Here is a 16,961-nt window from a genome sequence, read left to right as displayed (position 1 = left end):
GCCTCCAGAGAAGGGACCTGATCAGGACGGGGTGAGGGCCTGGTGCAGTCAGAATTAGAGCTATCACCCAGCCCCTCCCCAAGAAGTGACTGCTCGCAGCCTTGGACACTGCTCCAAAGGGAGTGAGAACCCCAGAGCTCACCCATGCTCCATATCTCCTCCCACATGCTCACTCCCCAGTCTGCTGACTGGAGTGTCTGGAGAGGGCATAGGAATCAGGTACTCCCTTAAGGCTGGTCCAAGGTATCTACTCCCCCACCCCTATGTATCCCCCAAACCTCATCTTCCTGTAGGTCTCTGTCCAACTGCAAGGCCTTCTTCAGGGCTTTGGCCACCACCTGCTTCCTTCTGCTCAGGAAAGCTTTCTCCTCCACACATAGGTCGAAGCCCAAGCGCACGGCCAGCTCCTTAGGGCTGGGGCAGCAGAGGGTCCAAGGGTCAGGGGGCACCTGCAGAGCTCAGCCACTGGTTGGCCAAGTCCACAATAGCTGCCAAATAATATCCCTGCTCCAAACCCCCAAGGACCAGTCTTTCCACAGCACTCCCCTGCCCCATGACCACCCCTGACTGTCCCCGGCAGATATCAATGTCCCTTACCAGCCCTCAGCCTTGAGCTGTAGCCTCACTCCTGGGGCCTGAAATCAAAGCAAGAGACTTTGCTCAGAATGTCCAAGGCCCTGCAGGGAATGTGAGTATCCACTGGGGGCCGTGGGCTCCCCCACTTTATTCCCACTGGCACTTCCCATCCAGCTGAGGCCACTTACATTTGTAGCAGGAACATCAATGATCATCTCCTTCCCCATAGTCAAGGACTTCAGAGGCATAGTGAGGTACCCTGCTGAGATGTCTGAGTTCCAGTCTTTGCTTTTGGAGCTCTGGAGGGAAATATTCATTCATTCATTCACTCAACAAACCCTTACTGAGTAGCTAAACAGTGATCCAGACAGACACAGTCCTTCCCTGGTAATATTAAAATAATTACAATATTTATAATTATTAAAATTATCTATATACATAAAAGCCTAAGCGACCATTACAACTGAAGGACCAGAATGACCAGAACGACCGGTTAACCAGTTGCTATGATGCAGACTGATCACCAGGGGGCAGATGCTCAAAGCAGGAGCTTCCCCCTGGTGGTCAGTGCACTCCCACAGCCAACCTCCCATGGCCTCTTCCCCCCCACCCCAAACCCCCAGCTGGCCAACCTCCCATGGCCCCTCCCTCTGGCCTGCTGCCCCCACCCCCATAGGCCTCGATCACCGGCCAGGCCAAGGGACCCCACCAGTGCACAATTTCATGTACCAGGTCTCTAGTAATACTTATAATTATAAAAATAATAGCTGAGGAGAACCAAGATGGTGGCATAAGGTATATACTGCCCTCTACAACCACATTAAAACTACAACTAAAAGACAAAATGGCTATTATCCAGAACCACGGGAAAGCTGGCTGAGTGGAAGTTCTACAACTAGAAGGAAAGAAAAAAGTGCATTAAGACTGGGTAGAAGGTGCAGCAGTGCCAAGAGCAGAGGTACGGGGGCGTGTGAAACGGGCTGGCAACTGGGTGCGCTGTTTTTTTCAATTGGAAGGGAGATACAAGCTCCTGACCACTCTGAACTCCAGTTTCCAGCAAGACTCTGAGGACCCAGACTCCTATGGGAAGAAACTGGACTGTCTGGCATCAGGTCGGAAAGCAAGGGTGGCTTTCTTGCAGAGCTGCTCGCAGGGATCATTGTTACTGTGGGGGGTCGGGGGAGACGTGGAGATCCGGAGACGCAGAGATGGCTGATTGACAGCCATCGCTGTTTGCCCCACCCTGGTGATTCCCTGAGACCCTGCCCCACCCAATTTACAACCCCACCCAAGCTGTGTGCAGCAGCACAAATGAATTGCCTGCCCTTTCGCAGGCTAACCTAACAAACTACAACTGGGTCAGAGAGCTCCAAAACTTCCAAACCCCAAACAAAGAGGAGAAATCTGCAGATCTCGCTGTAGCTCCTGCTGGGTGGACTCACAGTGGTTGACTTTGCACCTCCTTGGAGAACCAGGAACCAGTGTACCCAGTGGTCAGATACCAGATTTCAACTCCTCACATCCATAAGTGACACACTCAAGAGGCAGACTCAGTGAGCACCAAAGCCCCACTGAAGCAAGTCCTGCCCCATAAGGGTGTCTCCAGCACGAAAGTTCTTCCACTATAGACACAGCAGGTCCTCGCAGTCAATTGGCCGGGAGGTCATTTCCTCCCAGGGATAACAACAGCAATCAAGGCTTAACTACAACAAGACTGTGAACCCAGCCCACAAAGGGGTGCACCAAGAGTGTCCACCTCAGGTGATTGGGGAGGCTGAGCCACTGGGCCCAATAGGACACCTACTTCACAAAGCCACTCTATCAACACAGGGAAGCAGCCAGAATGCAGAGACAAAGAAAAAGGACACAAATGACAGAAATGGAGGAAAACAAACTACTGGATATAGAGTTCAAAACCACAGTTATAAGATTACTCAAGAATCTTCTACAAACCTCTAAGAAACTTAGTGAGACCTCCAAGGAACTTAATGAGACCTTTGAGGATCTTAATGAGAATGCCCAAAAAATGGAAAAGGACCAGTCAGAAATTAAGCACAGTGACTGAAATTAATAATATACAGAGATCCAACAGCAGACTAGAAGATCCTAAGAATCAAGTCAAAGATTTGAAATACGAGGAAGCAAAAAACACCCATCCTGAAAAGCAAAAAGAAAAAAGAATCCAAAAATATGAAGATAGTGTAAGGAGCCTCTGAGACAACTTCAAACGTACCAACATCCGAATTATGGGGGTGCCAGAGAAGAGAGAGAGCAAGATATTGAAAGTCTATTAGAAGAAATCATGACAGAAAACTTCCTCTAGCTGATGAAAGAAATAGACTTACAAGTCCAGGAAGCGAAGAGAACCCCAAACAAAAGGATTCCAAAGGGGACCACACCAAGACATATCATAATTAAAATGCCAAGGGCAAAAGACAAAGCGAGAATCTTAAAAGCAGCAAGAGAAAAACAGTTAGTTACCTACAAGGGAGTACCCATATGACTGTCAGATGATTTCTCAACAGAAACAATGCAGGCCAGAAGGGAGTGGCAAGAAATATTCAAAGTGATGAATAGCAAGAACCTACAATCAAGATTACTCTACCCAGCAAAGCTATCATGTAGAATTGAAGGTCAGATAAAGAGCTTCCCAGACAAGAAAAAGCTAAAGGAGTTCATCACCACCAAACCAGGATTATATGAAATGCTGAAGGGTATTCTTTAAGAAGAGGAAGAAGACGAAAAAGGTAAAGATAAAATTATGAACAACAAAGTGACAACAAATACATATCTATCAACAAGTGAATCTAAAAATTAAGTCAATAAATAATCTGATGAACAGAATAAACTGGTGAATATAATAGAAGCAGGGGCATAGAAAGGGAGTGGACTGACAATTCTCAGGAGGAAGGGGGTGTGAGGGGTGCAGGAAGAGATTGGACAAAAATCTTACACCTATGGATGAGGATAGTGGTGGGGGGGTAAGGGCATGGGGTGGGGTGGGAACCAGGTGGAGGGGATCTATGGGGGGAAAAAAGAGGAACATCTGTAATAATCTGAACAATAAAGATTTATTTTAAAAAATTAAAAAATAATAATAGCTAATATCACCCTGGCTAGTGTGGCTCAGTTGGTTGGAGCATCGTCTCATGCACCAAAGAATTGTGGGTTCGATTCCTGGTCAGAGCACATACCCAGGTTGTGGGAAGCAACTGACCAATGTTTCTCTGACATTGATGTTTCTCTCTCTCCCTCTCCCTTTCTTTCTCTCTAAAATTAATTTAAAAAACACATAAAAATAATAAGAGCTAATATATTTAATGTAATAATAGCTAATATTTAGTTATTGTTTATGAGAACCATGCCAGAGTCGCCAGATAGTCAAGGCTAATTAGAATGTGGAGGCCTTGTTGATAGTATGCTGGAATGTCCAGGGCCACTCTGAACACGCTGCAAGCCCACAACGATCTCACGGAACGCTGTGCCCTTCTATAACCCAAATGATTGATGACATTGTTGGCTAGAGGCCTCCTTTGTCTAAATGGTATAATGCATGATACTGACCAGCGAGGGAGGCAGCTGCTGAGATGGAGCTGAGAGACGGTACTGCTACGATGTAAGGCTAAGAGCTCACAGAGAGCTCAGATATAGCCACCATGTTAACTAGCCAGCGTGCTGGGCAGGGGAGACAGGAGAAGCTGCTGAGGCAGAGAGCTCAGGTGCCGCTACTACGGGAGGCAGTGAGTCTAGGGGGCAGCATGTGGAGGGAAACGTACTAGTTCAGATACTAGCTGTGGGGACAGAGATTAATGCTACTATGTGGGAAAGATGTGTTCACCAGCTGGTATCTGGCTGCCTGCCTGTATGGACTTTGCTGTGAGGACTGTGTTGTCTGATGGCCATGTGGCCACTGGCTTCTGCAATAAAGACTCATTCTTATACACCCACAACCTCTTATGGCTTCTCTGTCTAAGACCCAGCGTCCTAGGAGGGCCAGCCCCAGGGAGAGGGGCTCAGACTCAACCCCTGTAACTAGTGAGCAGAGGATAAAGGAGGAACTTGGACTAAGTTCCCAACAGTCAGTGTAGCGAGTAGGGTTCAAGAAGGAACCTACTCTGGCGTAGTCGGGAAGAATTTAGAACAATATATGGATTCAGAGCAACTCAGAGCAGCAGTGCTCATGCAGAGCTCTTGCTGCCTCTGACATTGTTCTAACTGGATCATGTATGAACTTATAAAGAATTTATAAAGAAACAGGTAATGAACTAATATTCCTGTATTGTACAGGAAATAAGCAGTGTGATAAGATAACCAGAAGTGGGATGTGTGAGGTCTGTTTAAGATGGGAGAGCCCCTCTGAAGGGGTACCATTTGAGCTGAGATCTAAATGAGGAGAAGGAGGAGAATAAAAAGGAGGAAGAGGAAGCAGCCTTGGAAGGAGACAAAGAAAGGGGGACAGGGAACGCACTGGCATGTCTGAAAAGCAAGAAGAGACAAGCTATGGCTGGAGCATCATGAATGAGGGGAACGTGGGTCAAATGAGGCAGCAGAGGGGGGCAGGGGCCAGGCTGTGCAGGGCCCGTGGGCACAGACATCAGATTGTTTTCTGAGAGCATCACTGGAGGAGCCATTAAAGGGCTCAGACAGACATAGTGTAACAGCCCCTCCCCACACCCACTCCAGGCCCTGGTGACCCTCCTGCCTGCCAAGGGCATGTGCCTAAGTGGGGGAGGCTGACACAGCCACAGGGGACTGGCCATGGCAGGAGGCAGGCCAGGGAGGGGCAGGAGGCAGGCCAGGGCCCAGGTTGGTGAAAAATCTCCTGAGTCCAGACCCAAAGACCCACCCTCAGGCGCCCTCTCAGCTCTGCCTCTTGAGCTGCCATGTAGTGAAAGCGGAAGGCTGAGGCTGTGCCCAGGGCCGATGTCTGCGTGTCTTCATATGACCCCGTCAGCACCAGCTCCAGCTCCAGGTTGTCCTGGTCTAGGTAGAGAGCGAGAAGGGTAACATGAGGGGAAGGACCCAAAATACAGGCAGTACTGCCTGGACGTGGTGAAGGCCCTGTGGCTAGGCCATGGCAAACAGGATGCTGGAAAGGGCCTCCCCAGCCTGCTGGGCCCCATCCCCCATGGGACTCCCACTTCTTGTGACATGCCCTCCTCCAGGTCAGGGGGACCCTCCTGCCCAGACGAGACCTGTTGCCCTTCTGCTCTGTGGGCAAGAAGAGGCAAGCCCTGCCCTGCCGCTCACCCCCTGCCCTGTATGGGTTTCCCAGCCACCCCATCTACTCCCCACATTCCAAGCAGAGGTCAGACCTGGTTCTGAGCGGGTCTCACCTGAGTCCTCGGCTGCGCTCCCCGTGCTCTCCAAGCGGATATCCAGGCATGACAGCTCTCGAGCCTGGGGCAGACCACATCATGGGCAGGGGGCTCTGCTGGGGAAGCTGCGGTCCCCTCCACCTCACCCTCTGAGCCCCACTGTCCCAAATCCACCACACACAGAACAAGAAGTGGGGTCCAGAGTGGAACTGGACCAGAAAACCCTCACCCCACCTCTGATGCGCTGAAACTGCTAAGCCAGATGTCCTGGGACAGCCAGGGGAGCCCCATCTCTACTCACCCCCAAGCTCTCCTAGATTTGCCGAACTTCTGGAATCTCTGCAGGCCCCCCAGCTGCCAGGCACAGTTTTGTGGTGTGTTTCTTTTTTTCAATCTCTACGTTTCTCTACAGCCTCAACCTGGAGGATGTGTTCATTCTACTACAACTGCTCCCTAAGAGTATTATACAAACCACCCGTCTACAGGGCAATGAAATGGGTCAGATAAATCCTTGACATTTTAGCAACTAGAGTACCTCCCGACTGCCCTCCACTTAACTGACTTGCCAAACGAGACTGCTGCGTTCTCTCTGTAATGCATGCCAGCTGACAGCTGCCCACTCCTGCAGAACTGAGTTCATCAGCATCCCCCGGCCTCCATCACCTCAGATCAGAGGCAGCTGCCATGGGATGACTACTTTAATGTGTGCAGGCAGACCTCGAAGGTATTGTGGGTTTCCTTCCAGACCACCGCCATAAAATGAGAGTCACAATAAAGTGAGTCAGAATCCTTTTGCCGGTGGAAGGTCTTGTCTTCAATTTGTAAACAAATGCAACATCTCTGAAGAGCAATAAAGCGAAGCCCCATACAACGAGGTATGCCTGCAGTCGCAAAAGTAATACTAGTCCGTCAAACAGGCGGTCGCAGGACCCTGAGGTGGTGCCTCCTTCAATTTGGGGCTCTAGGTGCCTATTCACCTCCTGCTGGGCCTGGCCCTGCTCCCGGTCAGCTTGCTTGTGGGGGACTGCACTTTGAGTAGAAAGTTTCTAATGCGTCTCTCGCCACCATGTGTCCTTTCCTCTCCACGGCAGCTTTGTGAGCTTGCTGTGTTTAGGATTGCCGACCAGGACTCTCCACTGTCTCAAGGAAGAGCTGACTGACCCCCCTGACCCTATCCCAAAGCTCCCAGATTGGAAGTGCACCCCCCTGGACACCCCCCCCCCCCGAGCCTCAGTTACCTCCATATTAACTAATAACCTGAGCGGGGCCAGGCCCACATGGCTTTCGGGCCAGGGCTTCCTCTTTGGGAGCTGAGAACTATGAGTTCATTACAGGTGCCCTAACACATCAGGACGGACTAACAATTCTCCCATCACCCCCTCAGCCACACAGCCTTGAGTCAGAACCTTCTCACAGCACAGCCTCAGCCTCCCTCTCTCATGTTCCCTTTAGCCCCTCTCAGCCCCCCACCCCCAACCACATTCCCAGGTGACCACCTAGCTGGGAGGCCAGGGGTGGTCTGCCGCAAAACCCGGTCCTTGCTTTGTCCCATCTGGCCCACCCCCACCTCAGCTCCCCGCATAAGCCCGGGAAGGCAATGGTTACCACAAGGACGTTGTTGGTGATGAGGTTCTCTGGGCGGCCTGTCCTGGAAAATCAAACCGTCCACAGTCTGGCCTTGGAAAAGCAAAAGCTGCCTATGCTAACCTGCCCCCTCCCAGGCCAGGCTCCACCCACGTGGGGACTCCTGGATGATGCTGAGGGTTCTCTCAGTCCTGGACACTATTCAGGGTGCGGGGAGGTGCTTCTGAAGAGTGAAAGGTGAAGAGAGAGAGTAGGGCAGAGAAAACACTGACCTTCCTCTCCTCATTTCTCTAAAAGGAAACCCTAGCCTGGCCGGTGTGGCTCAGTGATTGAGCATCAACCTATGAACCAGGAGGTCATGGTTTGATTCCTGGTCAGGGCACATGCCCGGGTTGCGGGCTCAATCCCCAGTGTGGAGCGTGCAGGAGACAGCTGATCAATGATTCGCTCTCATCATTGATGTTTCTATCTCTTTCTCCCTCTCCCTTCCTCTCTGAAATAAATAAAAATAAAATCTCTCTCTCCATATATATATATTTAAAAAGGACCCCACCCCCAGTCTAGCAGGTTTGTGGAGATGAGGGACAGGGAATCTGGGCTGGGCAGACTGATAGTAAGATCTGGGTTAATGACATTTCCCTACATGAAGCCTGGATTCTTAGATACTCCCTGGACTGGGTGAGACTACTCACAATTTTTTCTTTCTTTAAAAAAATTTTTTTTTAATTTAAATTATTTAAAGTATTACATATGTCTCCTTTTCACCCCACTGACCTCTCCCCAGCCATTGCCCACCCCGCCCACCCCCCCACCCCCAGCACATGCCCTTATCCCTCTACTATCTGTTCCATGGATTATGCTCATATGCCTGCTTACAAGTCCTTTGGTTGATCTCTTACCCCTACCCTCAACCCGCTCCACCTTCCCTCTGAGACTACTCACATTTTTTCCATCAGGAACTCCACATCCAGTTCCTCCTGTCCCTAGAATCAAAGATGAGCAAGTCATCCACATTTATATAAGTCTTTAGAGTTGACAGAGTTCTTCTACATACATTATTTCATCACCTCAAGTCTCTAAGGGAGGCACAGTATTATAAGCCTTCCCATTTTACAGATGAGGAAATTGAGGCTTAGGGAAAGATGGATGGGCTCTCTGCCCAAGTTACAGTTGGTAAGTCTGCAGAGAACAGGTCTCTGGCAAGGCTGAGGGGGAAGATAAGGAGCACAAGCAAAAAAAAAGGCTTGATGCCCAGGGCCCATTTCATCTTCCTCTTGAGTAGGATCCAACCCCAGAACTCTGGCCTCCTCCACCCCGCCTTCACCTGCTGGAGAAAGAACACAGAGCCCTTCATCAAACCGGCCTTGGGCACGCGGGAGGTTAGAGGCAGTAAGTAGGAGTGATGAAGCCACAAGTGCCCGAAGGGTTAGTTACACGGAGCTGTGTTTTGTGGACATTAGGAAGTTCATCACCAACCAAAACCTCCTCCCACAGACAGTAAAATTTCTCCACTGAATGACTTGGTCTATAACAGTCAAGTTGAGTCTTGCCTTTCCTGTTAAAATGTAAATATCTCTGGGAGGGGTTTGCCTCTTTCTGTGAATCAGTTCAACCCAGCAGCATCCCAACAGATGGGAGAAACTGTGCAACTTCCTTAGCCTGGATCCCATGGGGACTCCCCAGGACCTGCGGGCGCAGGGAGAAGGACTTCCGGAGCAGCTCGCCAGGGACGACTTCTGAGATGTCATAGAGAAACTTGAAGCAGGCATCATCCTCCGTGACTGAGTCCTCATCGTAGACACTCAGCTCCAGAACATTCTAGGACAAGAGAACAACTTAGTGCGTATTTACTCATGGCTATAGCCTACACCAGAGCCAGAAAAGATTAGTATGCCTCCATGCTTTGTACTTGAAAATAAAAATAACAGTAAAACTTACAAGTAGTAAAAGAAAACCCAGAAAAGTTCCCAATGTACCCTGCTAATTTTTATTTTTATCAAAAATACAATTCTTTCAAAGAATCTTTCCTCCCCCTACTGCACCCCTGCTTTGCCGGTTCCCTGGGGCACTGCATGTACCAGGTGGTATACTAGGAGTGCATTGTCTTTACCCTCACAGCAGCCCAAATCAGGGGGGATTCTTACTGTCTCCATTCCGTGGATGGCCAGAGAGAGGACCAGCCACTTGCTGGAGGTCAGGCCCACAGGCACTGGGCTCGCACACTGTCTCCCATACAGCACATCCAGGCTGGGGCCCAGAGAACCCCCTCCCCAGTTACTCCAAGCCCTGGAGGAAAGTGAGCTCTAATCCAAGAGCCCTCCCTGCGCGAGGTACAGCCTGTCCTCCGGTGGGTGGCATGACTTTTACCTTAACCTGACTCTGGATTAGGAAACTGAAGGTCTCATTCCATACAGGATGGCTGGAGTTGGTGACTGTTTTGGTCTTCAACTTTATTCCAGGTACGGTTGGCAGCTGTAGGACCACATAGGGGTCTGCCTCGCTCACTGCCAATGTCAAGAGAATCAGCGTGAGAGAGAATCCCTCACACCCCTCTCCAGGGGCCTTGCCAGATTCCTACCAAGACCCCGGAGGCCACAGTGGACAGCCCACCCCAGGCCAGTCCCAGGCACATGTTGGGCTCTTCCCTTGGGACCCAGTCACCCCTGAAGCCCAGGAGACAGTTACTCACACATGTCAGCCCAGCCCAGGCCCCGAGCCTCCAGGACCCTCACGGTGAGTCGCCAGCAGGCGAAGGCCTCCCCCTGCAGAGAAACGTCAGACAAATGAGTCCTTTCTGCTCATTCCTGAGCCCACCAGTCTGGGCCAGACTTCTCTTGAGAGTCTTGGTGGCACTGCCAGGTGCTCTGGGGCCAGACGGCCTTTGCCCACCTCTGTCCCGGGCAGTGGTTCTGGGCTGCAGCAGCCATGGAACGAAGGAGGGGGGTTGGAATCTGTGGGACTGTCTCCCCGTCAGAGACAGGATTGCATAGTGTGGTGGAGAAAGCAGGGAACTGAGGACTAAGGAATGGCCACCACGCGGGACATGTCAGTTTGGGGTCGCCCCATCCCAGAGTTCCCAGAGTTCCCTTTGGTAAAGCGTGTGACCCCACTGCCCAGCCTGCCCTCTGGACCGGAAGTGGACACATGACTCCAGGGAGGCTGAGCCTTGGGGCGGGCGGGGGGGAATTAGGAAACTCCAAGAGCATCAGGCGTTACTGTGAGCAGTGGGTGAAGGGTCATTGTGTGTGACGATGCTGGCGACATCAGTCGGCCCAGAGACCGCCCAGTGAGGAGGAGGAAGAAATGAAGTGGGCAGAAGCTGGGGGGGGGGATTGGGGGGAGATAGAAGAGGAGCAGAAGAAGGTGGCAGGGGAAGCAGAGGACAGGTAGGGTGTGGCTAAGTCCTTCTGGGCACAGGGCACTGGGGAGAAAATCAAACCGTCCTTGGCACTGCTGGGACCCAGGGTTTCTGCTCTTCACGAGGCCTGGCTGTGTAGCGTTTGCTGGGGGCCCTGCACACGTGTTTTTGTTTTTTTATCAGAAGCCCCTGTGGTCTGAGGCAGAGGCAGCACCATGCTTGCAGGGTGGACATCTGTCATGGCCGGGATGGGACATGTGGGGAGGAAAACAAAGCTGCTTAGCCTTGCACCTCCCGGGACCTGTCCCACTGCGGTGCTTGTGAGCAGAAGTCCCTTCCCCGCCCCGGGAGCCGGTCTCTGCTCCGCGAAGGTGCTCCTAGCTGGTGCTCCTCGCTAGGGCCTGGCTCAGTGTCCACGGGGCATGACTCTCCATTCCCCAGAGGGAACCTTACAGGACAATGGACCACAGCAAAGCCACTTGGGACTCATGCCCCACCCCCCACCCTTCTCCCCTGGGTCCCGGCATCGTCCCTCTCCCGTGGCTCCGGCTGAGTGTCCCTGTCATGCAGTCATCTTTCTGGCAGAGCACATGTAATCCTCCCAGCAGAGTAGGCTTGTTTCTCCCTCCCTGATCATTATGACGGGTCATTACTAAGGGATTAGCTCCAGTGACATCAGCAAGATGTCAGCTCTACAACTCTTAAGCCAGAGGTTGACATTGGCAGGGATTCCATGCACTTTTAGATGCCTGGCTCCCTCTCCTCCCTGCACCCAGATCCCGCCACTGCATGCCCCAGAGAAGGTGCTGGCTGGGGTCCCAGGCCCTGCAGGGTGCTGTGCTGCAATGTCCGCTTCAAAACAGAGGGGAGGGCAGGGGCGTCCCACCCTCTGAAGTCTCCCAGATGCTCACTTTTCGTCCAGTCACGTTGCCCAACTTGAGCATTGTTGCTCATGCTCAAACCTCAGGTCACTGAGAGCCTCTCAACCTCAGAAAGCCCTCCAGCCCCTGGCAGGACTTTTTTCCTAGTGAAGACAAACCCCATTTCTCTTCACCTCTAGGACATAGCTAACATGGAACCCCAGAGGATAGGCTCTGGCAAGAATTCTGACTGGTCATACTAGGGGCAGTAGAGTGGAGTGGACGAGGGCAGCCTCCCAGCCAGGCTGGGTCTACGAGTAAACCCTGGTCCTCCACTTGTTTGCTGTGTGACTCTGGGCAAGTCACTAAACATCTCAGTGCCTTCTTTTCCTCATACACAGTGGGTCTAACCATAGTTTCAACCTCACGCAGTGTTCTGAGGGTAAAGGTATTCACGTTTATAAAATGTTTAGCAAAAAGCAAGCAGTTTCTATATAACTGCTCTTATGTGCTTGTTATGTTTCTAGGTGCTGTACTAACACATTACATATATGAGCTTGATTTATCCTCCCAACAACCTTATAAGATAGTGGTCTCATTTCCTCTCATTTCACAGACAGAGAACTGAGGCTCAGGAAGGATAACTTGCCCTCAGCCTCGGAGCTAGTTGGTGACATGTTAGGGTTCAAACCCAGGTCTGCAAGGCCAGAGCTCACGGCCCTGTGCTATTCTACCTTCGCAGGTCTGTGCTTCTCGGTCAAACCGTGCAAACTGCCCCCACTGCCCTGTGGGTATCTAGAATCTCATAGGTTTGTTTAGCCAAATATGATATTGAACGAACATGTTAACTAATAGGATTGTTTTTCCTCTGGGGCCTTGGGGCTCCATCTTCCCCATCGAAAGATGGTCTCACCGGGAATACTGTTCATTGATGACTGACCCCGGACACTTCGGAGGAGTTCTCCAGCAGGGACCCCTACCCAGCTTCCTGTAGGGTCCTGGGAGTGCCTCCCTGCAAAGACTTCCAGCCACTGTCTCCCCCAGTGCAGGGACCCTGGGACCTACTCCATCCTCCTCTCTGTGCAGAGGATCATGGGGGATGTGGCCCAAGGGAGTCCCCAACCAAGGTCCAGAGTACCAGCGACCACGGGGTCTTCAGCAGGAAGAGAGAGATGAGCACCGAGCGATTCATGCTGGGGCAGCGAGGAGGTTGGAGAGGAGTGGAAGCTACAGCACAGCCTCAGGCCCTGCGCCTCCTGAGTCAGGCTGAGCACAGCAGGCACGTCCCAGAGCAAGTCCCAGGTGCCCGGCCTGCCCTGGCAGCCAAGCTCCTGCCGCCAGAGCAGGCTCCAGTCTCCATCCAGCAGGAGAGCCTGGGTGAAGACGCTGCTGGGGCTCACCCTGAAGGCTGGGTGTCAAGGGCCTGATGTTAGGGACTCAGCCAGTTCCAGGGACATCAGCAGGAGGCAAGGTGTTTCCCACGTGTGCGGGCAAACTCAAGATCCCGGGGTCACTACGCCTTGGGCTTTAATTCTGCCCCTGGGCTGAGCTTAGAGCAGGCAGAGGGTGGGAGGAGAAGGATGCCCACTTTCTCCAGGGAGATGAGGATGAAAGGGACACTTCAGAAACCTCTGCAGCTGGGTTCTGGGGCTCGGGCTTCAGATAGAGGAGCAGATGGAGCCAGCGCTTTCTAGCACCTTCACCACCCTGCTCCAGCAGCTTTGAGTTTCTGCCAGACCCCATCCGGGCATTTGCACTGATATCCGCCCTGCAGAGGGTCCTCCAGGCCTCAGGCTGACACAGCTGGGGCAGCAGGTGGGCGGGTGCCTTTCTACCTTCCCCAGATTCCTTGGTGTCTGAACCCAACTCAGGCCTGGATCTCAGGGCCGAGGCTCCAAAAGCCCAGGAAAGTTTGCAAATAAGGTATACGCCTCCGCTTGGTACACTTTGCCACTTCATGGCCACCCACTGGGGTTTCAGGGGAGACCTGAGGAGCCAGTCTCTCTGGCCTTGTCCCTGCAGAGAATGAGACATCTGGGCTGAGGGGAAGCACATGGCAGGGCTAGGGTGAGCAGTTTGTAAGCTTCCCTGGCCTGGTTTCAGCCTCATCACTCTTGGGCAGAGTAAATAATTGATAGTGGTCAGGGATTTGGGCTGGCAGAGTTTTGGAGACACACAGGGTGGTTCCTGGGTCCCAGGAAGTCCATTGCCTACGGTGGCGGCTGTGGGCCTGGCAGGATCTGTGCTGCTTTGAGGGGAGGAGGGGAAGGGTTACCTGATGAGGATGGCCAGGTGGCTCCCAAGGTGTCAGTCTCTCCATGCCAATCCTTTCAGCTCTGCTCCAGGCCCAGCTCCTGCCAAGATGCCAGCTCCCTGGCTGGCTGGCAGCACGTCTTCCAATGGGATGGGACTGACTGTGAATCTGCCGGCCTCTGAGGAGCCCTGGTCCTATAAACAGGTTGGGGCTCCACCCCCAGGTCACTCCCTCAGCCCAGAGCCTTCTCTTCTACCCCAAGAGGCTGGGTCAACCAGCATCTCCGGAAACCGCTGGCAGGGCTCCAGGGCCGGCAGGTGGAGCAGCACTTCCAGATGTGGGGTGTCAGGGCTGCAGATGCAGCAAGGCAGGGAGATGAGTCCCAGAAACAGTGGCAGGAACCTGCTCCACTGAGGCAGCGGGCCTCGGGTGGGAGGGGCGAGAGCTGAGGAAACCCTACGGCCCCGCCCAGCCTGAGCCAGGCCAGCCTCTGAGGGAGGAGGGCTGTGCCTCTGGGGGCTGACAAGAGGCCAGGAGCCGGGCTGTGTAATAAGGGCAGTCATGGTGGGGGCCCTGAGCAGCCTTTGAGACCTGCCAGGGGCTCTGGACTCTGGTTCCAGACCGCTCACCTCAGCTTTACCCTCACTCCTCCCATTTGGCTGGTCCCAGGAGTTTAGAGGATTTTCATTAGACTCAAATGGCCAACTTTGTAGTAAAGGTGAAAGACCAGTCAAGGAAACTCTTAAATGGTGTTATAGGGGAAAAAAGAACTTGGTGAAATCATGTGTTTAAACTATTTAATGTGCACAAGAACACTATTCTCCTGAAATGACATAAATTCAGTCATTTTACTGTCAATTCACTATGCAAATGAACAATAATGATTTGTTTTTCCAAGGCAACTGAAACTGGATTAATGTTAAATTATTGCAAATGGATGTAAAATGTTTTATCATAGAATCAGCCAAAAAAAGAAAATAGTGGTCTATGAACAAGTGAAAAAATAATTGAATGGAAAATATGTCTAATTTGCACAAACCAGATATAAAAGCTAATGAAAAAGCGGAAAATGTAGAAAACTACAAAGAACAACTTATTCCCAAGTGGGTTATAGATGAAGCAATGCACAAAGTCCCCGGCTGATGAGAGGCAGGGCCAGGGATGATGCCCCCTGGACTGAAAAGCCATGTCTCCTCCCCCGGGGGCTCAGCCTGGCCGAGAGCCCGCCCACCATGGCGTCGTTGGTGGCCTCCATGACGTGGACCCGTCCCAGAGCCATCCTGGAGCCGCAGAAGTCCGAGCAAATGCATCCCCCTGGGGAGTGATTTCACATCTCCCTGAACTGAAGCCTCATCTGGCACCACATGGAGGGGCCCAGAGCGGCCGAGCTGCATGCAGCATCACCCTCCATGAGGTGATGCCCAGTGCCAGCCCTCTGCACCAGTACGGGAGGGTCAGCAACCCCACCACCACACCTCGGACCAGGAGAGCAGCATCGTGGTGCTCGGTTTCCCCATCTGTGCACGGTGGTGTGGTAGAGCCGGGCCAGGTGAAAACCGTAAGTGCCTGACTCAGGGAGTCTTCATTTGGGATTAGGGCCGATGGATGGGATTTGGGGTGCTTCCACCAATTCCTGAAATTATACTCAAAATTATGTGGGTACGTATGCATGTCAGTGCTTCTGGAAAAGGGTCTAGAGAGCACCACTGTCCAACAGCAATGTCATGTGAGCCACACAGGTCACACTAAATTTTCTAGTAGCTACATTTTAAAAAGCAAAGAGATACAGGTGAAATTACTTTAATAATACATTTTATATGACCCAACAATCTAAGATATTATCAAGTCAACATGTAATCAACATTATTATTATTAATAATATAACATTATTAAGAAGATATTTCACATTTTTTTTCATACTAAGTCTTCTTTAAAAACAACAACAGTGTGGCCTTGGCCGGATTGCTCAGTAGTTAGGGCATCGGCCGGCGGACCGAAGGGTTGAGGGTTTGATTCCTAGTCAAGGGCATGTGCCTCAGTTGCAGGTTCAATCCCCGGCCCCGGCTGGGGCTCCTGTGAGAAACAACCAATCGATGTGTCTCTCTCATGTCGATGTTTCCCCCCACGCCCAAAACAAAAAACAAAACAAAAAAAAATCAATGGAAAAAATATCCTCAGGTGAGAATTAAAAACACACACACAAACTACTGTGTTTTTAGACTTACAACATACCTTAATTCAGACTGGCTACATTTCAGTATAATGTAGTGGCTACCTTGTCAGAGAGTGCAGGTCCGTAGGGGGACCAGCCACAGGATTCTGCATGGATGAGGGGAAACAGGACCCTTCAATAGCCGTTTTAAGGCTGACCTGCCAAGACAGGATTTTCCTTGTTTGAAACCCAAGATGGAGAGGGGGTGGGGCCAGGCACAGGGAAGCAAAGCTGTTGGCTTAAGTCTTAATGATCTACAGTGGGGCCTTGACTTACGAGTTTAATTCGTTCCGAGATTGCACTCGTTAAGGAGCTCGTTAACTCAAATTACTCTATCAACTCAATGCAAAAAATCGGCTGAGAGACAGCTGGTATCTCAAAAACTCGTTAGTCGGGACACTCGTAAGTCAAGGCCCCACTGTACTTATCCCTGACCCTGCAAGGCTGTGATGAGAGATTAGACACAGGCGAGGTGGGTCAAGAGGGACAAAGTTCAGGGCAAGAAGAGAGAAGAGAGGCAGAGGAAATCTGGAGGTGGTCAGTCTGCAGCAGGGTCAGCAGGCACAGGGGGGACATGGCTGAGGCCACATGTTGCTCACCCAGTCAATGGGGTCCTTGGGGGAAGGCATGCCTGTAGGAGGGGGTCTTCAGCAGCTCCGTTTTCCATTCTGTCATCTCTCAGGCAGGTGTGGGGGAGGAACAAACTTCCCCCTACCCTCAAGGCTCTTTTGGCTGTTCTAATCATCGAATAGACATGGGACGGACTAGCAAGCGGAAATAACCAAATTTAATACATGTT

The 16,961-nt window shown here is 51.7% G+C and overlaps 1 protein-coding gene across 1 annotated transcript in view; it reads right to left on the bottom strand.

The window, feature by feature from the left end:
• The window catches only part of PLA2G4D (phospholipase A2 group IVD), a 28,322-nt gene extending 14,306 nt beyond the window's left edge, over positions 1 to 14,016 (bottom strand). The window contains exons 1-11 of the mRNA XM_059672777.1: positions 13,972 to 14,016; positions 10,168 to 10,240; positions 9,846 to 9,982; positions 9,165 to 9,296; positions 8,421 to 8,461; positions 7,500 to 7,542; positions 5,913 to 5,976; positions 5,423 to 5,559; positions 765 to 875; positions 598 to 635; positions 279 to 414 (exon numbers count right to left, since the gene is read on the bottom strand). Coding sequence (XP_059528760.1) covers positions 279 to 414; positions 598 to 635; positions 765 to 875; positions 5,423 to 5,559; positions 5,913 to 5,976; positions 7,500 to 7,542; positions 8,421 to 8,461; positions 9,165 to 9,296; positions 9,846 to 9,982; positions 10,168 to 10,240; positions 13,972 to 14,016 — 957 coding nt within the window. The remainder of the gene's footprint in view (positions 1 to 278; positions 415 to 597; positions 636 to 764; positions 876 to 5,422; positions 5,560 to 5,912; positions 5,977 to 7,499; positions 7,543 to 8,420; positions 8,462 to 9,164; positions 9,297 to 9,845; positions 9,983 to 10,167; positions 10,241 to 13,971) is intronic.
• Between the last annotated feature and the right edge of the window lie 2,945 nt (positions 14,017 to 16,961).

This window comes from Myotis daubentonii, chromosome 1, assembly GCF_963259705.1.
Source record: "Myotis daubentonii chromosome 1, mMyoDau2.1, whole genome shotgun sequence".
NCBI lineage: Eukaryota > Metazoa > Chordata > Mammalia > Chiroptera > Vespertilionidae > Myotis > Myotis daubentonii.
Note: the sequence above shows the minus strand (reverse complement) of the source record. Positions and strands in the feature narration are given on the sequence as shown.